Here is an 18,187-nt window from a genome sequence, read left to right as displayed (position 1 = left end):
GCCCAGGGACAGCAACGGGGGCAGGTGCTGGCAGGCGGCCAGCAACAAAACTGGCTGCCCGCCACCTTCCCTTTAACTAGCGCCGCCCCGGCCGCAGGTAGGCCCCCCTGACCCCTGCGGACATAGCGTCCGGCAGTAAGTCGGGGGGAGGGGGGTGCCACCCAATATTACAGCCAGGGCGCGAGCGGGGCGCTGTGCACGGCGATGACGTCATCGCTGCTGGCACGGCACTAACGGTTAGCGCCGCCGCTAACCTCCCGCTGAATTTCGCGGGAGGCGTTAGCGGCGCCGCGCCCGGGCACTAGTTTATTTGCGCCCCATTAGCGCCCTCTTAGGGCGCTAATGGGAGGCGCAAATCAACTGAATTTAGCCCCCGTGGTTTCCCAGGCAGTTCCCTATCTCGGTCTGCCTGACCAGGGAAGGTGTTGACAGGCGATCAAGGAGGGAGGAAGTAAAGAAAGGACTTGCATTTATATAAGCGCCTTTTACAACCTCAAGATGTCCCAAAGCACATCACATCCAATGAAGTTCTTCTGAAGTGTAATCACTGTTGTAATGTAGGAAACTCGGCAGCTAATTTGTGCACAGCAAGCTCCCAGATAATCTGTTTTTAGGTGTTGGTTGAGGGATAAATGTTGGCCAGGACACAGGGGAGAACTCCCCTACTCTTCTTCAAAACAGTGCCATGGCATCTGTTACATCTGCCTGAGAGAGCAGGTGGAGCCTTGGTTTAAAGTCTCATCCAAAAGACAGATTATTACCAACAATTACACATATACAATGTAACTATTGCTAATAATAGTTACACATATACAATGATAACTATTAGTACTAATAATTACACATATGCTTCAGACACTTACAGTAAGAACAAATTTGCAGAGAATTCACCGTGTCACAGGGTTCGAGCTGAAGGGAAACGGTTGACCAAGCCTTGTTGAATTCTGACATATCTGATCGAACCCCCCATCTTTTTATACCGTTCTTTCACCCTGGCTACGTGACAATATACATGTTTCCACCTTACCTCATCCAATTAACTGGACTTCAGTTTTAACAAGAATCACTCCCCATAACTTGGCTCACAATCCCTAATTTTCCAGATTCGTGGCAGGCAGTGTTCCCTGTCATTTTTTTTACTGTGTGGGCCCTTTAACTGCCTGCACAGCCCATTCAATTTTTATTATTATTACCATTGTAATTGTGAGTGGCCTGCGCGGGACCTCCAGACCGCTTCAGCTTAACGGGAACATTGGTGGCAGGTGCCTTTACCAGACTCAAGCTGACAAGGTTCTTTGGCTAGCTGCATCCATTGTCTTTGGTCCTCGCCACAAACTCCGTTCCCCAGCCGAAAACATGGCATCTGTTTCCACGAGTATGCTGAAGACACCCAGCTCTACCTCACCACCACTTCTCTCGACCCCTCCACAGTCTCTAAACTGTCAGACTGCTTGTCCGACATCCAGTACTGGATGAGCAGAAATTTTCTCCAATTAAATATTGGGAAGACCGAAGCCATTGTCTTCGGTGTCCGCCACAAACGCCGTCCCCTAGCCACTGACTCCATCCCTCTCCCTGGCAACTGTCTGAGGCTTCCGACCACATATCCACGTCAATACTAAGACCGCCTATTTCCACCTCCTGAACATCGCCCGACTCCGGCTCTATCTCAGTTCATTTGCTGCTGAAACCCTCATACATGCCTTTGTTACCTCTAGACTTGACTATTGTAATGCACTCCTGGCTGTCCTCCCACATTCTACCCTCTGTAAATTTGAGGTCATCCAAAACTCGGCTGCCCGTGTCCTAACTCGCACCAAGCCCCGTTCACCCATCACCCCTGCGCTCGCTGACCTACATTGGCTCCCGGTCCGGCAAAGCCTCAATTTTAAAATTCTCATCCTTTTTTTCAAATCCCTCCATGGCCTCACCCTTCCCTATCTCTGTAATTTCCTCCGGCCCTACAACCCTCTGCACTCCTCCAATTCTGGTCTCTTGAGCATCCCTGATTTTAATCACTCAACCATTGGTAGCCGTGCCTTCAGCTGCTTTGGCCCTAAGCTCTGGAATTCCCTCCCTAAGCCTCTCCGCCTCTCTACCTCTCTCTCCTTCAAGACGCTCCTTAAACCCTACCTCTCATCTGCCCTATCTCCTTATGTGGCTCGGTGTCAAATTTTGTTTGATAATGCTCCTGTGTTGTTGTTGTTGTTGTTATCAGCAAAGACTATCCCTGCTTGTTCTGTGATTGTGCAATGAGTTGTTAACAACTAAAGCTCTCTGACTGGAATTCCTTTTTAATTTAAACTGTCCTTCTAACAGAAACTTACTTAACAGGCCAAAGCTAAAAGTTAGGAAGTAACTGTTTCCTTACACAGGTTTTCATGGCTGGAAAGTTGCAAGTGCTGCAAATGTGCATGACCGCCGCACCCAATCTGTGCATCCACTGAGTGAGACTCCATGCTGGGAGCAGAGACTTGTAATTTTCATAAATGGGCACGTCTAAAATCATGATGAAAAGTGCAATTGATCTTATAGAACTGCTTATTTATAAAATGGTATTTATTTTGAAGGAGAATAATGTACCTTATTCGTATATTGTAGAAATATACAGATTTTATTTTTTAAATGTTAAAAGTTTAATAAACTGAGGGACGTTCTTGCTTTCTGAGAAGCTATGAACGTTCACACCGTGTTTCTTGCAGCGTGAGCTATCATTCTGTTTTCTTTATTGCAGTGGCCCTGAATATTATGACTATGGACATGGAACGAGTGAAGAAACCTACGATAGTTATGGTAAACTCTGTTCCGTTTTCTCTTTGTTAAAGACTGAGTGTCGCACTAGAATCCCTTTCAGAAATCAGACAGTTAAGAAGGATTGCGATCGGTTTGAACTTGCTTTTCTTTCCTTGCCAAAAAGCAATAATTCACAGCAAATGATTAACCCAACAGAAACCCAGTCACTTTAAACTAGGAATAAGACAGCACAGCTGTCAATCACGTCAGCTGAGTAATATCTGACTGACCACTAGCAGAAAGGTTAGACAGGGACCGACCAGCTGGTCCTTCTAGCCTGTCCCATACATAGAATTACAATGAGTCCACAGCGCACAAACAGGACATTCCGCCCAACTGGTTTATGCTGCTGTTTATGCTCCACATGAGCGTCCTCCCACCCCTCTACATCTCACCCTATCTGAATATCCTTCTATTCCTTTCTCCCTCATCTATTTATCTAGCTTCCCCTTAAATGCATCTATGCTCGTCACCTCAACTATTCCATGTGGTAGTGAGTTCCACATTCTAATTTAACGAGCACATGCAGCAGCAAGAAGATGAGATAATGGGAGCCTTTATGGCTCAAAGCATGCAGGGGACTGAAGAATAAAATGAGTATCAGGCGCCTCCTTAGAGCTTCCCCGACCGCTGCTCAAGATCCCTTTAAACAGCACCGTAAATAGGAACATAGGAACAGGAGTAGGCCATTCAGCCCCTCGAGCCTGTTCCACCATTCAGTGAGATCATGGCTGATCTGTATCTTAACTCCATTTACCCGCCTTGGTTCCGTAACCCTTAATACCCTTGCCTAACAAAAATCTATCAATCTCAGTTTTGACATTTTCAATTGACCCCCAGCCTCAACAGCTTTTTGGGGGAGAGAGTTCCAGATTCCCACTACCCTTTGTGTGAAGAAGTGCTTCCTGACAGCACCCCTGAACAGCCTAGCTCTAACTTTAAGGTTATGCCCCCTTATTCTGGACTCCCCCACCAGAGGAAATAGTTTCTCTCTATCTACTCTGTCAAATCCGTTAATCATCTTAAACACCTCAAATTAGATCACCCCTTAATCTTCTAAATTCAAGCCTAGTCTATGCAGCCTGTCCTCATAATTTAACCCTCTAAGCCCCAGTATCATTCTGGTGAATCTGCGCATCACCCTCTCCAAGGCCAATATATCCTGCCTGAGAGCTGAACCTAGTACTCATCCATGCCTTTGTTACCTCCAGACTCGACTATTTCGATGTTCTCTTGCCTGACCTACCATCTTCCACCATCCTTAAACTTGAGCTCATCCAAATCTCTGCTGGCCGTATCCTAACTCGCACCAAGTCCCGTTCACCCATCACCCCCTGTGCTCACTGCCCCGTGTCCTAACTCACACCCAGTCCCGTTCACCCATCACCCCCTGTGCTCACTGCCCCGTATCCTAACTCACACCCAGTCCCGTTCACCCATCACCCCCTGTGCTCACTGCCCCGTATCCTAACTCGCACCAAGTCCCGTTCACCCATCACCCCCTGTGCTCACTGCCCCGTATCCTAACTCGCACCAAGTCCCGTTCACCCATCACCCCCTGTGCTCACTGCCCCGTATTCTAACTCGCACCCAGTCCCGTTCACCCATCACCCCCTGTGCTCACTGCCCCGTATCCTAACTCACACCCAGTCCCGTTCACCCATCACCCCCTGTGCTCACTGCCCCGTATCCTAACTCGCACCCAGTCCCGTTCACCTATCACCCCCTGTGCTCACTGCCCCGTGTCCTAACTCGCACCAAGTCCCGTTCACCCATCACCCCCTGTGCTCACTGCCCCGTATCCTAACTCACACCCAGTCCCATTCACCCATCACCCCCTGTGCTCACTGCCCCGTATCCTAACTCACACCCAGTCCCGTTCACCCATCACCCCTGTGCTCACTGCCCCGTGTCCTAACTCACACCAAGTCCCGTTCACCCATCACCCCCTGTGCTCACTGCCCCGTATCCTAACTCGCACCAAGTCCCGTTCACCCCTCACCCGCTGTGCTCACTGCCCCGTGTCCTAACTCACACCCAGTCCCGTTCACCCATCACCTCCTGTGCTCACTGCCCCGTGTCCTAACTCACACCCAGTCCCGTTCACCCATCACCCCCTGTGCTCACTGCCCCGTATCCTAACTCACACCCAGTCCCGTTCACCCATCACCCCCTGTGCTCACTGCCCTGTATCCTAACTCGCACCAAGTCCCGTTCACCCATCACCCCCTGTGCTCACTGCCCCGTATCCTAACTCGCACCAAGTCCCGTTCACCCATCACCCCCTGTGCTCACTGCCCCGTATCCTAACTCGCACCCAGTCCCGTTCACCCATCACCCCCTGTGCTCACTGCCCCGTATCCTAACTTGCACCCAGTCCCGTTCACCCATCACCCCCTGTGCTCACTGCCCCGTGTCCTAACTCGCACCAAGTCCCGTTCACCCATCACCCCCTGTGCTCACTGCCCCGTATCCTAACTCACACCCAGTCCCATTCACCCATCACCCCCTGTGCTCACTGCCCCGTATCCTAACTCGCACCCAGTCCCGTTCACCCATCACCCCTGTGCTCACTGCCCCGTGTCCTAACTCACACCCAGTCCCATTCACCCATCACCCCGTGCTCACTGCCCCGTATCCTAACTCACACCCAGTCCCGTTCACCCATCACCCCCTGTGCTCACTGCCCCGTATCCTAACTCGCACCCAGTCCCGTTCACCCATCACCCCTGTGCTCACTGCCCCGTGTCCTAACTCACACCCAGTCCCGTTCACCCATCACCCCCTGTGCTCACTGCCCCGTATCCTAACTCGCACCAAGTCCCGTTCACCCATCACCCCCTGTGCTCACTGCCCCGTATCCTAACTCGCACCAAGTCCCGTTCACCCATCACCCCCTGTGCTCACTGCCCCGTGTCCTAACTCACACCAAGTCCCGTTCACCCATCACCCCCTGTGCTCACTGCCCCGTATCCTAACTCGCACCAAGTCCCGTTCACCCATCACCCCCTGTGCTCACTGCCCCGTGTCCTAACTCGCACCAAGTCCCGTTCACCCATCACCCCCTGTGCTCACTGCCCCGTGTCCTAACTCACACCAAGTCCCGTTCACCCATCACCCCCTGTGCTCACTGCCCCGTATCCTAACTCACACCAAGTCCCGTTCACCCATCACCCCCTGTGCTCACTGCCCCGTGTCCTAACTCGCACCAAGTCCCGTTCACCCATCACCCGCTGTGCTCACTGCCCCGTGTCCTAACTCGCACCAAGTCCCGTTCACCCCTCACCCCGTGCTCACTGCCCCGTGTCCTAACTCGCACCAAGTCCCGTTCACCCATCACCCCCTGTGCTCACTGCCCCGTGTCCTAACTCACACCAAGTCCCGTTCACCCATCACCCCCTGTGCTCACTGCCCCGTATCCTAACTCACACCAAGTCCCGTTCACCCATCACCCCCTGTGCTCACTGCCCCGTGTCCTAACTCACACCAAGTCCCGTTCACCCATCACCCGCTGTGCTCACTGCCCCGTGTCCTAACTCGCACCAAGTCCCGTTCACCCCTCACCCCCTGTGCTCACTGCCCCGTGTCCTAACTCGCACCAAGTCCCGTTCACCCATCACCCCTGTGCGCGCTGACTTGCACTGGCTGCCGGTTCAGCAACGTCTCCATTTTAAAATTCTCATCATTGTTTTCAAATCCTTCCATGGCCTCGCCCCTCCCTATCTCTGTAACCTCCTCCAGCCCTACAGGCCTCTGAGTTCTCAGCGCTCCTCCAATTCTGGCCTCTTGCACAACCCGATTTTTATCACGCCACCATTGTCGGCCGTGCTTTAGCTGCCGAGGCCCTAAGCTCTGGAATTCCATGCCTAAACCTCTCCACCTCTGTAACTCTCTCTCCTCCCTTAAGATGCTCATTAAAACCTACCTCTTTGGCTAAGCTTTTGGTCACTTGTTCTAATACCTCCTATGTGGCCTGGTGTCAATTTTGTTTGATAACGCTCCTGCGAAGTGCCTTGGGATGTTTTACTACGTTAAAGTCACTATAAAAATACAAGTTGTTCTTGCTGATGTCTATGCAGGTTTGTGATATGTGGAAGTGTATGTGTTGAGAGGAAGGAGTCTGAAAATTGGAAAGAGATGTAGTTGATTACAGCAGAAAAAGCTCAATTTCTTCTCATAAATTCTCCCAACTAAGAATAGGTCGCTGTTGCAAATTTTCCACGCGAGAAACTTACAGAATAACTGGGGAGTCGCTAGAACCTTACAAAGTCATAACTCTTAGTCATAAGTGGGTAGCGCTCTCACAGGTTGTGGGATCAAGTCCCAGTCCAGAGACTTGAGCATAAAATCTAGGCCGAGACTCCAGGGCAGTACTGAGGGAGTGCAGCACTGTCGGAGGTGCCGTCTTTCGGATGAGGTGAAAAACCGAGGCCCCAACTGCCATCAGGCGGATGTAAAAGATCCCATGGCCTCTATTTCGAAAAAGAGCAGGGGAGCTCTCCCCTAGCCAATATTGATCCCTCAACCAACATCACTAAAAAACAGATTATCTGGTCATTATCACATTGCTGTTTGTGGGAACATTATGACAGTGACTACAGTTCAGAAGTAAAGTGTTTGGGATGTTTTGAGGTCCTGAAAGGTGCTATATAAATGCAAGGTTTTTTTTCTTTCTCTTCTGAAGTTTTCCCTCATTGACCCTTGGAACAGCGTGACGCGTTCTTTTTGCTTTATCATTGTGATGAAGTGGACGTGTAGAGTGAAGTTGCAAAATCACAGTCCATGAGCTGAGATATTGAGTACAACTTTGTTGAAGGGCGAAAGAAAAACTCCTGTCTTTCTGAAATAAATCATAAAATACTGAAAATGTACACTAACTGGATCAGAACTGGCCAAGATCCAGAACAGCTATGATAGATATATATTTAACCGATACTGCCGTAACAGTGAACACTTCTGATGAAGAGTCCCACCTGAAAGTTTAACCTATTTTCTCTTTCAGATGTTAATAGTCCTGCTTTGCATTTCCAACATTCTTGGAGGTAGTTGTGACTTTGGGCAAGAGTGTAAAATGGGCAATATCGATTCAGCCACAGGTTAGCGGACCTCTCTCGATTTTCATTTCCATTTAAGTGAGTATTAATGAAAATCGGGAGAGGTTTATAACAGGCAGCTGACTTGATATTAGATACAAGGACGATACCAGAACTGAGAGGTTATACCTAACAGGAAAGACTGAACAGGCTGGGGCTCTTTTCTCTTGAAAAGGAAAGGCTAAGGGGTGGCCTGATAGAAGTCTTTAAGATTATGAGAGGGTTTGATAAGGTAGACGTAGAGAAGATGTTTCCACTTGTGGTGGAGTCCAAAACTTATACATAGGTATAAGATAGTCACTAATAAATCCAGTAGGGAATTCAGGAGAAACTTCTTTTCCCAGAGAGCAGTGAGAATGTGGAACTCGCTACCACAAGGAGTAGCCGAGGCGAATAGCAAAGATGCATTTAAGGGGAAGCTAGATAAGTACATGAGTCAGCCATGGCTCAGTGGCTAGCACTCTGGCCTCTGAGTCAGAAAGTCCCACTCCAGAGACGTGAACACAAAAATCTAGGCTGACTCTCCAGTGCAGTACTGAGGGAGTGCGGTACTGTCGGAGGTGCTGTCTTTTAGATGAGATGTTAAGCTGAGGCCCCGCTTGCCCTCTCAGGTGGACGTAAAAGAACCCATGACACTATTTCTAAGAAGAGCGGGGGAGTTCTCCCCAGTGTCCTAGCCAATATTTGTCTCTCAAAACAGATTAACTGGTCATTATCACATTGCTGTTTGTGGGAGCTTGCTGTGTGCAAATTGGCTGCCGCATTTCCTACATTACAACAGTGACTATACTTCAAAAGTACTTCATTGGCTGTAAAGCGTTTTGGGACACCCTTTGGTCATGAAAGTCGCTGTATAAGTCTTTCTTTATGAGGGAGAAATGCTAATAAGGTTAGATGAAGATGGATGGGAGGAGGCTCATGTGGAGCGTGGGCCAGTTGGGCAGAATGGCCTGTTTGTGTGCTGTAGTTTTTATATAATTTTATGTAATATCTGCAATAAGTCAAAATTACCCCCTCTGCCTTTACTTCAGCATTTCCAGCATTTGCGCATTTCTTTTTAATTCTGAAACGTTATTCTGTTAAATTACAGCACTAACTCATTTGATCTTAATATTTGATCTTTAAGCAATCAGTTGCTTGCATAATGGAGTTTCTACCACTACACAGACTACATAATGAACTTACAGCGCTTTAAGCATCACTGAGTCCGACCTGGAGTGATGCCAGTGCAAAGGACACAGGCTCCCTCCTGGCTCATGTTATAATATGTATCTCTGTTATTGGGCTGATCTTACGACACGGCGAGGCGGGTGAGGAGAGGCCTTTATGATGAAAACTGTTCAGGAGACTGCCGGCCCGCAGCTCCCGGTTGTCCACCCGTTGTGTTAAGTCTATGAACAATTAGGCACTGGGGGCCCACGGTTTCCTGACCAATGGTCCCTGTGATCAGCGCCCCTCACCTGGAGCACCCGATCACACAATCGCCGCTTGTATCTTCCAATATGAACATTAGTTGGGCCAAAGCAGTGGAATTTTTAAAATTGGCTGCTATTTCTGTAAGATTTCAAGTCCTGCTCACCCATCACCCCTGTGCTCATTGACCTACATTGGCTCCCAGTCCAGCAACGCCTCGATTTTAACATTTTCATCCTTGTGTTCAAATCCCTCCATGGCCTCAACACTCCCTATCTCTGCAACCTCCTTTCAGCCCTCCAACCCTCCGAGATATCTGCGCTGCTCTGATCCTGGCCTCTTCAGCATCCCCAATATTCATCATCCCACCATTGGTGGCCGTGCCTTCAGCTGCCAAGGTGCTAAGCTCTGGAATTCCCTGTCTAAACCTCTCCGCCTCTCTACCTCTCTTTCCTCCTTTAAGACCTGCCTTAAAACCTACCTTTTTGAACAAGTTTTTGGTCACCTGTCCTAAAATCTCCTTATGAGGCTTGATTTCAAATTTTGTTTGATTACGCTCCTGTGAGGCGCCTTGGGACATTTTACTATGTTAAAGGTGCTATAGAAATGCAATTCATTGTTGTTTGCTGAGTTTAATGTGCAAACTATGTGGAACAGTGTTACTGCTTTAACTTATAGTGTAGTTGACTAGCATGGAGACAGCTCCTCGCAATTATACTTCCACTGACACAAATCCAGACAACATCACCCTTTCCCTAAAAAAACCCCCAGCAATAATAAAGGGAAGAATGAGTGGGCTGGATGAGCCCAAAAACCTTTTTCTCATTGTTGTTCTTATGTTCGTGACCTCATCGAAATCTTTAGCAACGATGGTAAAATTGGAATTGTTTTATGGGGTTTGCTCTCGAAATTCATGGCAGATTCGAAGATTTAAAACATGAGGCAGTTCATATTCGATCAAAAGTTAGTGCTTTTCAGTGCCAATTTGTGCTTTATCAATGCGGCAACATGGCTGTAACTGCAAGTACTGTTAAGGCCTGCAGTCTAGTGTGGCACATTAAGTAGTTTCAGAATGTGCCTAATACATGATGTCACCTTGGTAGTCCTTTGGTCTAAGTGGTTGTGGTAGCTGCATTTTTTTAAATCATTCATGGGATGTGGGCGTCGCTGGCAAGGCCAGCATTTATTGCCCATCTCTAATTGTCCTTGAGAAGGTGGTGATGAGCCGCCCCCTTGAACCGCTGCAGTCCGTGTGGTGAAGGTACTCCCACAGTGCTGTGAGGGAGGGAGTTCCAGGATTTTGACCCAGCAATGATGAGGGAACAGTGATATACTTCCAAGTCAGGATGGTGTGTGACTTGGAGGGGAACTTGGAGGTGGTGGTGTTCCCATGCGCATGCTGCCCTTGTCCTTCTAGGTGGTAGCGGTCATGGGTTTGGGAGGTGCTGTCGAAGAATTGAAACAACTGATTTATTTGCGATATACATGTGGTGCGTTTGAAGACTGTGGTATATTGGATTGGTGTAGCCAGATTCACTTGCGTTTGAAAATATCTTTCGATTGTTGACCCGGCAAAATAACAGGCGGAAAATTAATTAAAGGGCGAGTGAAACACGCGGATTTAACACAAAAAGGTGTCTTGAAAAACATATTACCAAGAACCTTAATCAAGGATATTCAAGGGTAGGATTGTGTACGTTGCAAAATGTGACACATTCATTTTGTACAGAGATGCTTCACTGATTACCATTGCAGTGTGAAAGGTAGCATTACATTGATTAATACTTAACACTGGCAAAACAGGTGCAGCTGAATGGGAACTGTCAGTCATCTAGACTACATATTGTCAGCTGTACTTACATTTTTTAAATAGAAGTATTGCACTGCTTAAATGTGACACAGAATATGGATTGATAGAGTTTGATTTGGATACAGACAGAGCCACTAGATAATTTTTAATAGCTGTGTTGTCGGTTCTTTTTTTTGGCATTAACATAGACAATGTTTTCTTTCTGATAGGATACTTAGCTTTCAATTATTGCAGCCTTCTGCTTTTCTCCAGGCATGTAGAATGGAAGTCAGATTGGAGGCAACTGTAATTTAGTAAGAAAAGGGGATGTAAGACATGCCCCCTCTGCTGAGTCCTGCGTATGGAAGTGTAACGGCAGCCCTCCTGGCACTTGTAGCCTGATTCCCCCTTTTCACTAATGAGTTTGATTGGAGCAGATTCTGCGCTTTTTATGGAAGAAATAGAATATTTCTGTAGCACCTTTCACCGCCTCAGGACGTCCCAAAGTGCTTTATAGCCAATGAAGTACTTTTGAAGAGTCGGTCAATGGGGCAGCCAATTTGCGCCCACAAACAGCAATGAGATAATGACCTGATAATTTGTTTTATGGTGGTGTTGGTTGAGAGATAAATGTTGGCCAAGGTACCAGGGAGAACTGTTCTTCTTTGCGACAGGCCCATGGCACCTTTTACGTCCAGCTGAGAGGGCAGACGGCGCCTCAGTTTAACGCCTCTTCCAAAAGACAGCACCTCCGGCAGTGCAGCACTCCTTCAGTACTGCACTGGAATGTCAGCCTAGATTATGGGCTCACATCTCTGGCGTGGGACTTGGCCATGGACCTTCTGACCCAGAGACGAGAGTGCTATCCACTGAGCCACGCTTAGCACCATTAAATAAAATGTATTTAATGGTGCTATTTTCTTATTTTCAGTATTAAATGAAAGTCTGGATGGAGTGCTGTACGTAGCTGGGTAAAACAACAGTAGTTCACTAAGACCCAGAATAGTGGGTCAATGCTGTCAATTCACAGGCTCATGTAGACATCACGCTCAAACAAGAAACATGCTTAGGCCTCTTTGCTGTCAGCAGGTTCTGCTGTGCCCATTGTTGAGCAAGGCAGATTAACTACAATAAATAGATTTGAAGTACAATAACATCTTAAATTACTAACAAGAAAACTATTTGTTGCAGGACTTGTGTTCAAGTTCCTCCATGGCCTCACCTCCTCCCTACCTCTGTAACGTCCTCCGGCCCTACAGCCCTCCTGGAACTCTGTTCTCCTCTATTTCCAATCTCTTGCACATCCCCAATTTTCATCGCTCAACCATTGGCGGCCATGCCTTCAGCTGCCTAGGCCCTAAGCTCAGGATTTCCCTCCCTAAACCTCTCCGCCTCTTTTTCCTGCTTTAAGTCACTCCTTAAAACCTACCTCTTTGACCAAGCCCTGTCCTAATATCTCTTTATCTGGCTCGGTGTCAAATTTTGTTTGATAACGCTCCTGTGAAGCACCTTGGGACATTTTCATTACACTAAAGGCACTATATAAATGCAATTTGTTGTTGTACATATTATTGAACATGACACCAATATGCATCTTCAAGTAATTACATTTTCTTAATAAGAATGTTGTAAAAACACATACAAGTTACATACACGTTGAATGCTGCATCAGATGGCCTGCTTTTAAACCTTAAACAACATTTCTCTAGATCCGTGATGTAGACATTCCCGGACTCACTTGGCAATACTTTATACATATATCTAATTAACAGTATGAGAACAGATGTTATAAACTCAGTGACGACTATCCAAATCATCCTGTGGTTGATGACTGCAATTTACACATCTGTATCAAGCACGTAAATCTTCATAATTAACAAACCAACTTGTTTTTGAAAATCAAAGAAATAAAGCTGCGAATTAAATCAGGCCAATTGGAGCTTTAGTTCAAAGACACAATCTGCCCTTAACGTAAATGAAACAGGTGGTTTGAATTTTGCTACACCTGGGAATAGTTGGAGAACCAGTGAGGAGAAAAACAGAGAAGGAGACAGAGAGAAGGAGAGAACCAGAGAGAAGGAGAGAATCAGAGAGAAGGAGAGAGAGAGAGAGAAGGAGAGAGAGAAGGAGAGAACCAGAGAGAAGGAGAGGTTCAGAGAGAAGGAGAGAACCAGAGAGAAGGAGAGAGAGAGAGAGCGTAGGCAAAACCCAGTCCTCAGAAAGATGAGGATTTTTCCACTCCACTCTCTACTGAGAAGGCAGCACTGAAAACTGACAATCATTCTTTCTATCTGGACAGTCCCAGTGAGAATGATGCCCACGTCACCGCCCTTTCTCCTAAAGTTTAAGGCACTGACATTGGGGAGAAGTGGGTAGAACAGCCCAGGGCTCTCAGATATCTCAATGCCACCAACAGTAGGGTGTAGAGTTTCCACCTTGCGCGCAATCGGCGATCCAGGTGCAAATTGTGCCCAAAATTGTGCTGGTTTTAAGAAGTATTTTTTTCTCGAGTTTCCGCTCAACCTCATTTGCATATCGCCTAATGTAAAATCTTCCATGAACCAGCACAATCTGGCAACATTTTAGAACGTTTTAATTTTGCTTTAAAAAATATTCCTTGATATATTTAAGAGTGGTAACCTGGTACAGTTTTATTAATACAGCTGAAAATGGGCTTATCACCAAAAATAAGCATTTTAATCTCGATCCACCACCTGTGAGTGACCTGATTTTCAATTGCTGAAAATGACTTTTAAAAAAACTATACAGAACCATTTGCCAGTTATACTGGGGTGCAGTAGTCAGTTTCTTAGTAAATTTAAAAAATATATATAAATTCAAAATCTTTTAAAACATGCCTATTCGTGTCCTTGCATCTAAAAGATCCAGCTTAATTTTTGGAGCCTCCTCGAAGGCCCGCAAACGAGCGCAATTAGCGGAAACTCCCAATGGTGATTCATACGGTCTGGGGGACTGGCCAGTTTTGTGGGCGGGGCCAGCTTCTAGCATGATGTTTTTAAACGAGCGCAAAAGATCGCGGAAACTCAAGTTGCATTGAACGTAATTTGCGCTTAAAATTCTGCAATTTTTTACACTGGTTATGCCGATTTCGGGCAAATTGCGCCGAAAAAAAACGAGCGGAAACCCCAAGCCTAGATCTCTAATTTGCTTCGTTGCCATTATAGGCTTCAAAGCTTCTCCTTTGCCTAATCCCCTCGACAACTAACTTATTGACGCCTTAATATTCTGACCGTTGCTTATTCTGCAGATGGGTTATCAAAACTCTTAGTGGTCGCTGAGAAAGCTATTAACCAACCTTTTCCCAGAGAACAATTCTCTACCATCTTGAAATACTTTTTTCCCCCTTCAGCCATTTAGCAATGACACTCATACAGGTGTGACCGATTAACTCATATATTGCATCAACCTCTGGACTAACTGTGTTTCATTGAGTTTTCATTTTCAATCGGGACTTACGTTCTCTTTTCTGTTCCCAAGGTCAAGAAGAGTGGGTTGCGTGCCGACCGAGCTTAAAGGCACCAATCCCGAGGTCAAGAGGGACCTACAGAGAACACCCCTATGGTAGATATTGAAGGCAGCCCTTGTCCCATGACCTCAGCACAATGACTACATGAGTGTCCTGTGGTCATCATATAAACAACTACAGACAAGTAATAGTTCATTTACTTTCTTGCCTAGGGATAGCTTCTCTTGGGTACCCTTGTACACTCCTATTTCCTAAAAGTTTGACGAGAAGTTGGCATTATTTTATGACAGTAGCTCATAGAATGGACACGTCAGTCCACAGACCATGCAACAAGGATGCTGTTCCTTTTAATTGTTTTTTCATTGTTCTATGTGTAGAAGTATGTTCAACTAGCATGAACTGGTGACAAGTTTTACGTTTCCAAGCCCACCAGTTAAAGGTGAATGCTTGTTTAGGGGTAATGGAAGACTGTAACAAGATTTTTCTTTTGAAATAGGCGATAAACAAGCTGTAGATAAGTTGTTTTAAACTGTCTTTTAATATTTGTCAGTTTAAGATGTTCAATATTTAATTTGTAAAATTTAATTTTTAAAAAAATGATGTTTAATGGATTTGAAAACAATCAGCTATGTATGTAGCTAACTCTATTAAAGTGATCTGTTCGGTGTTTTAACCTGTATGTGGTAATAAAATTGCATAAAGTTCCATGTGTAAGCTTATCTAAATAGGTGACTTTAATTTGTCAAATACATTTTGCCATAATCTGTCAATAAAGCTGAACTCTTTTGTAAAGAACTAAAATTTGGAATTATTTTATTCTAGTTCTTAAATGTCTGCCTCTTTTGTTCTGCAGGAAATGCCTAAACTGTTTGCTACAATATAAACCAAAACGAACCCTTAGTTGGTTTTTAAGAACTTTACATTGTGTAAGAATATAAAAGCTGTATTAACACCGAGTGGATGTAAATAACTTTAAAAAGAAGTTAACATGCTAACCTGTTTACTTGACTCATCTTTAGTAAACTTTAATGCAGAAAATGTTAGAGCAATAAATGGATTTTAAACTATCCAATAAGCTTGATCTTACTAAACGCAAAACTCTTAATTGACTTGTTTGTGTTAGCATGTCTCCCATGACAATGTAACGGAGATTAATGAGGTAAGATCTCTTCCCACTGTAGACTGTCTAAATGCCTAGCTCTCGGACCGTTGAGTTTTCCTACACATTAAATATCCCATCAACATGTGCGTATTACATGGAAACCCATTCTTGTCTTCACTCAAAAGAGGGCACTTAATGCATTATTGAGATGATATTAATTGTCTTTACCTGGAAAATCATCAGTGTCACTGCCCAATTGTTTGACATTCACCTTTAAAAAACCTTTATTTGTAATTTCCAGTGCTAATGTATCTGAATTTCACCGTCCGTGAAAGCAATTTAGAGGGGCTGATATTTCTTTTTGAGGCAATCAGACATGATGGCTGATTATTAAGAGAATATATCGCAGGACTCAAAGGATGACTAAACGTTAAACACCCTGCAAATACAAGGTAACACTAATAGTAACTCTATAATTTTGCTGCGTATGCAACAGTTATTTTAAATATTTACAAATGACGCAGTTACTGTCAGTTAAAAAAGTAAACCTTCCAAAATGTGATAAACGTAGGAATTATAGGTTATTAAAACTGCTAATTAGCAATAACTAATGACCACGTCATTGTTTCTTTTCAATATATAACCCTGCTTCCTATAAACAAGACTAAAATGACCAATAATTGTCATGCAACTCTTGCTAAAACCTCAATTGTGTAAACTGCATCGTAAAAGGGAAACCAGAAGCCAATTACAATACAATCATTTTTTCAGGTTAATCAAAAGCGCTATTGATCCTTATATACTGTAGTTTTTGTTAAATATTGAAACAATGGCATTTGTGTCCTTGCGATTGGTTTACTTTTTTCATAGTAACAAAAATGCAAGCAGATTATACAGCTTGTGCAAACAAGTGTCTTGCAGCTGGACTTGCATGCTAAGGTTTATTTAGTAGCGTATTTTTTTTTGCATTAAGGGTTAACGGTTCTGTTTTCAAGTCAGTTACATTTGAAGTGCAACCATTGTCTTTTCCCACCGCTGAAGCTTGTTCCTCTGTTTGTTCCTTTCCAGGTGTCTGGTAGTAGGTTAACCAGGAAAAAGCAGGACAAGCATTAAGGTTCAGGTAGGCAATGCAATGCCGAGTTCAGGGTTCAAAAAACTCCCATGTGATCAGTCGGATCGCAAGTCCATCCGCAGTTTGTATCTATTAGAGTTTGTAAGCTTTCTCCTTTCAATTAAAGAGGGGCCAGTGTTAACTTGGACGAATGCTAATTATTTTATAAGAACTACATCTCTTTTTGTTTTAATCTTCTAAATTGCATAATACCAGCAACAAGAGTGTATTCTTCGTCAAAAGGAACAAAACAGATTTCTCCTCTACATTTTATCCTGCGACAGTTTTAATTTAGTGCATGTTAACTGCTTAATAGATTTGACTGTACAGTAAATTGTCAGATCCGTCTTTCGGATGAGACGGTAAACCGAGGACCTGTCTGTTCTCTCAGGTAGGCGTAAAAGATCACACGGCACTAATTCGAAGAAGAGCAGGGGAGTTCGCCCCGGTGTCCTGGCCAATATGTATCCCTCAATCAACATAACAAAAATAGATGATCTGGTCATTATCACATTGCTGTTCGTGGGAGGTAGCTGTGCGCAAATTGACTGCCGCATTTCCTACCTTACAGCAGTGACTACACTTCAAAAATACTTCATTGGCTGTAAAGCGCTTTGGGACGACCTGAGGTCATGAAAGGCGCTGTAGAAATGCAAGTCTTTTTAGTCTTTAAAATTGCAACTGGTTGATTGTGTAGTTTTAACGTTAAAAGGTAGCTTTCCCACCCCAAGTTAAACACAGGGCGGGGGTGTAGAGTTTCCGCTTTAGGCGCAATCAGGAACTTGCACCCAAAATGCGCTTGAAATTGCGCTTGTTAGATTAGGCTTCAAGTTTCTGCTAAAATTCATTTGCAGAATCACAAACGAAAAATCTTCCATGGACCAGCACAATCGGGCAGCGTAATAGGATGCAATTGCTTCTTTTTTTTCTTTCCATTAAAAAATATTCCTTGAGGTATTTAAGAGTGGTAACCTGGTGCAGTTTTTTTAATGCAGCTGAAAATGGGTTTATCACCCAAAATGAGCATTTTTCATAAGATTGTGCAGTAACGTGATTTAAAATCACTGAAAATGACGTAAAACGATACTGAACCATTTAGTTGTTTCATTGGTGTACAGTTTTTTAGTAAATTAAATATTTTGTGATATGAAAAAACTTTTAAACGTGCCTACTAGTGTCTGTGCGCCAAAGAAAATGAGCGCAATTTGAAGAACCTTCCCAAACCAGCCCAATCAGTGGAATCCCGCAGTTCCGACCTGGGAGTGTGACCAGTTTTGTGGGCGGGGCCTGATCCGGTGAATTCAATCTTGAACCAGTGTAAAAGAATGCGGAAAACTCTAAAGTAAGTGGTTTGGGGAGTAACTCACTTCCATTTAAAATTGCCCGATCTTTTGCACTC

The 18,187-nt window shown here is 45.0% G+C and overlaps 1 protein-coding gene across 1 annotated transcript in view; it reads left to right on the top strand.

The window, feature by feature from the left end:
• Nucleotides 1–15,554, top strand: part of khdrbs2 (KH domain containing, RNA binding, signal transduction associated 2) — a 653,481-nt gene extending 637,927 nt beyond the window's left edge. The window contains exons 8-9 of the mRNA XM_085998163.1: nt 2,735–2,793; nt 14,587–15,554. Of these exons, the coding sequence (XP_085854289.1) occupies nt 2,735–2,793; nt 14,587–14,681 (154 nt within the window). The 3' untranslated portion in view covers nt 14,682–15,554. The remainder of the gene's footprint in view (nt 1–2,734; nt 2,794–14,586) is intronic.
• Nucleotides 15,555–18,187: the final 2,633 nt, after the last annotated feature.

This window comes from Somniosus microcephalus, chromosome 9, assembly GCF_052327205.1.
Source record: "Somniosus microcephalus isolate GS21.2 chromosome 9, FLI_Smic_1.0, whole genome shotgun sequence".
NCBI classification, from domain to species: domain Eukaryota; kingdom Metazoa; phylum Chordata; class Chondrichthyes; order Squaliformes; family Somniosidae; genus Somniosus; species Somniosus microcephalus.
The sequence above is the reverse complement of the archived record's forward strand: the minus strand, read 5'-3'. Positions and strand labels throughout refer to the sequence as shown.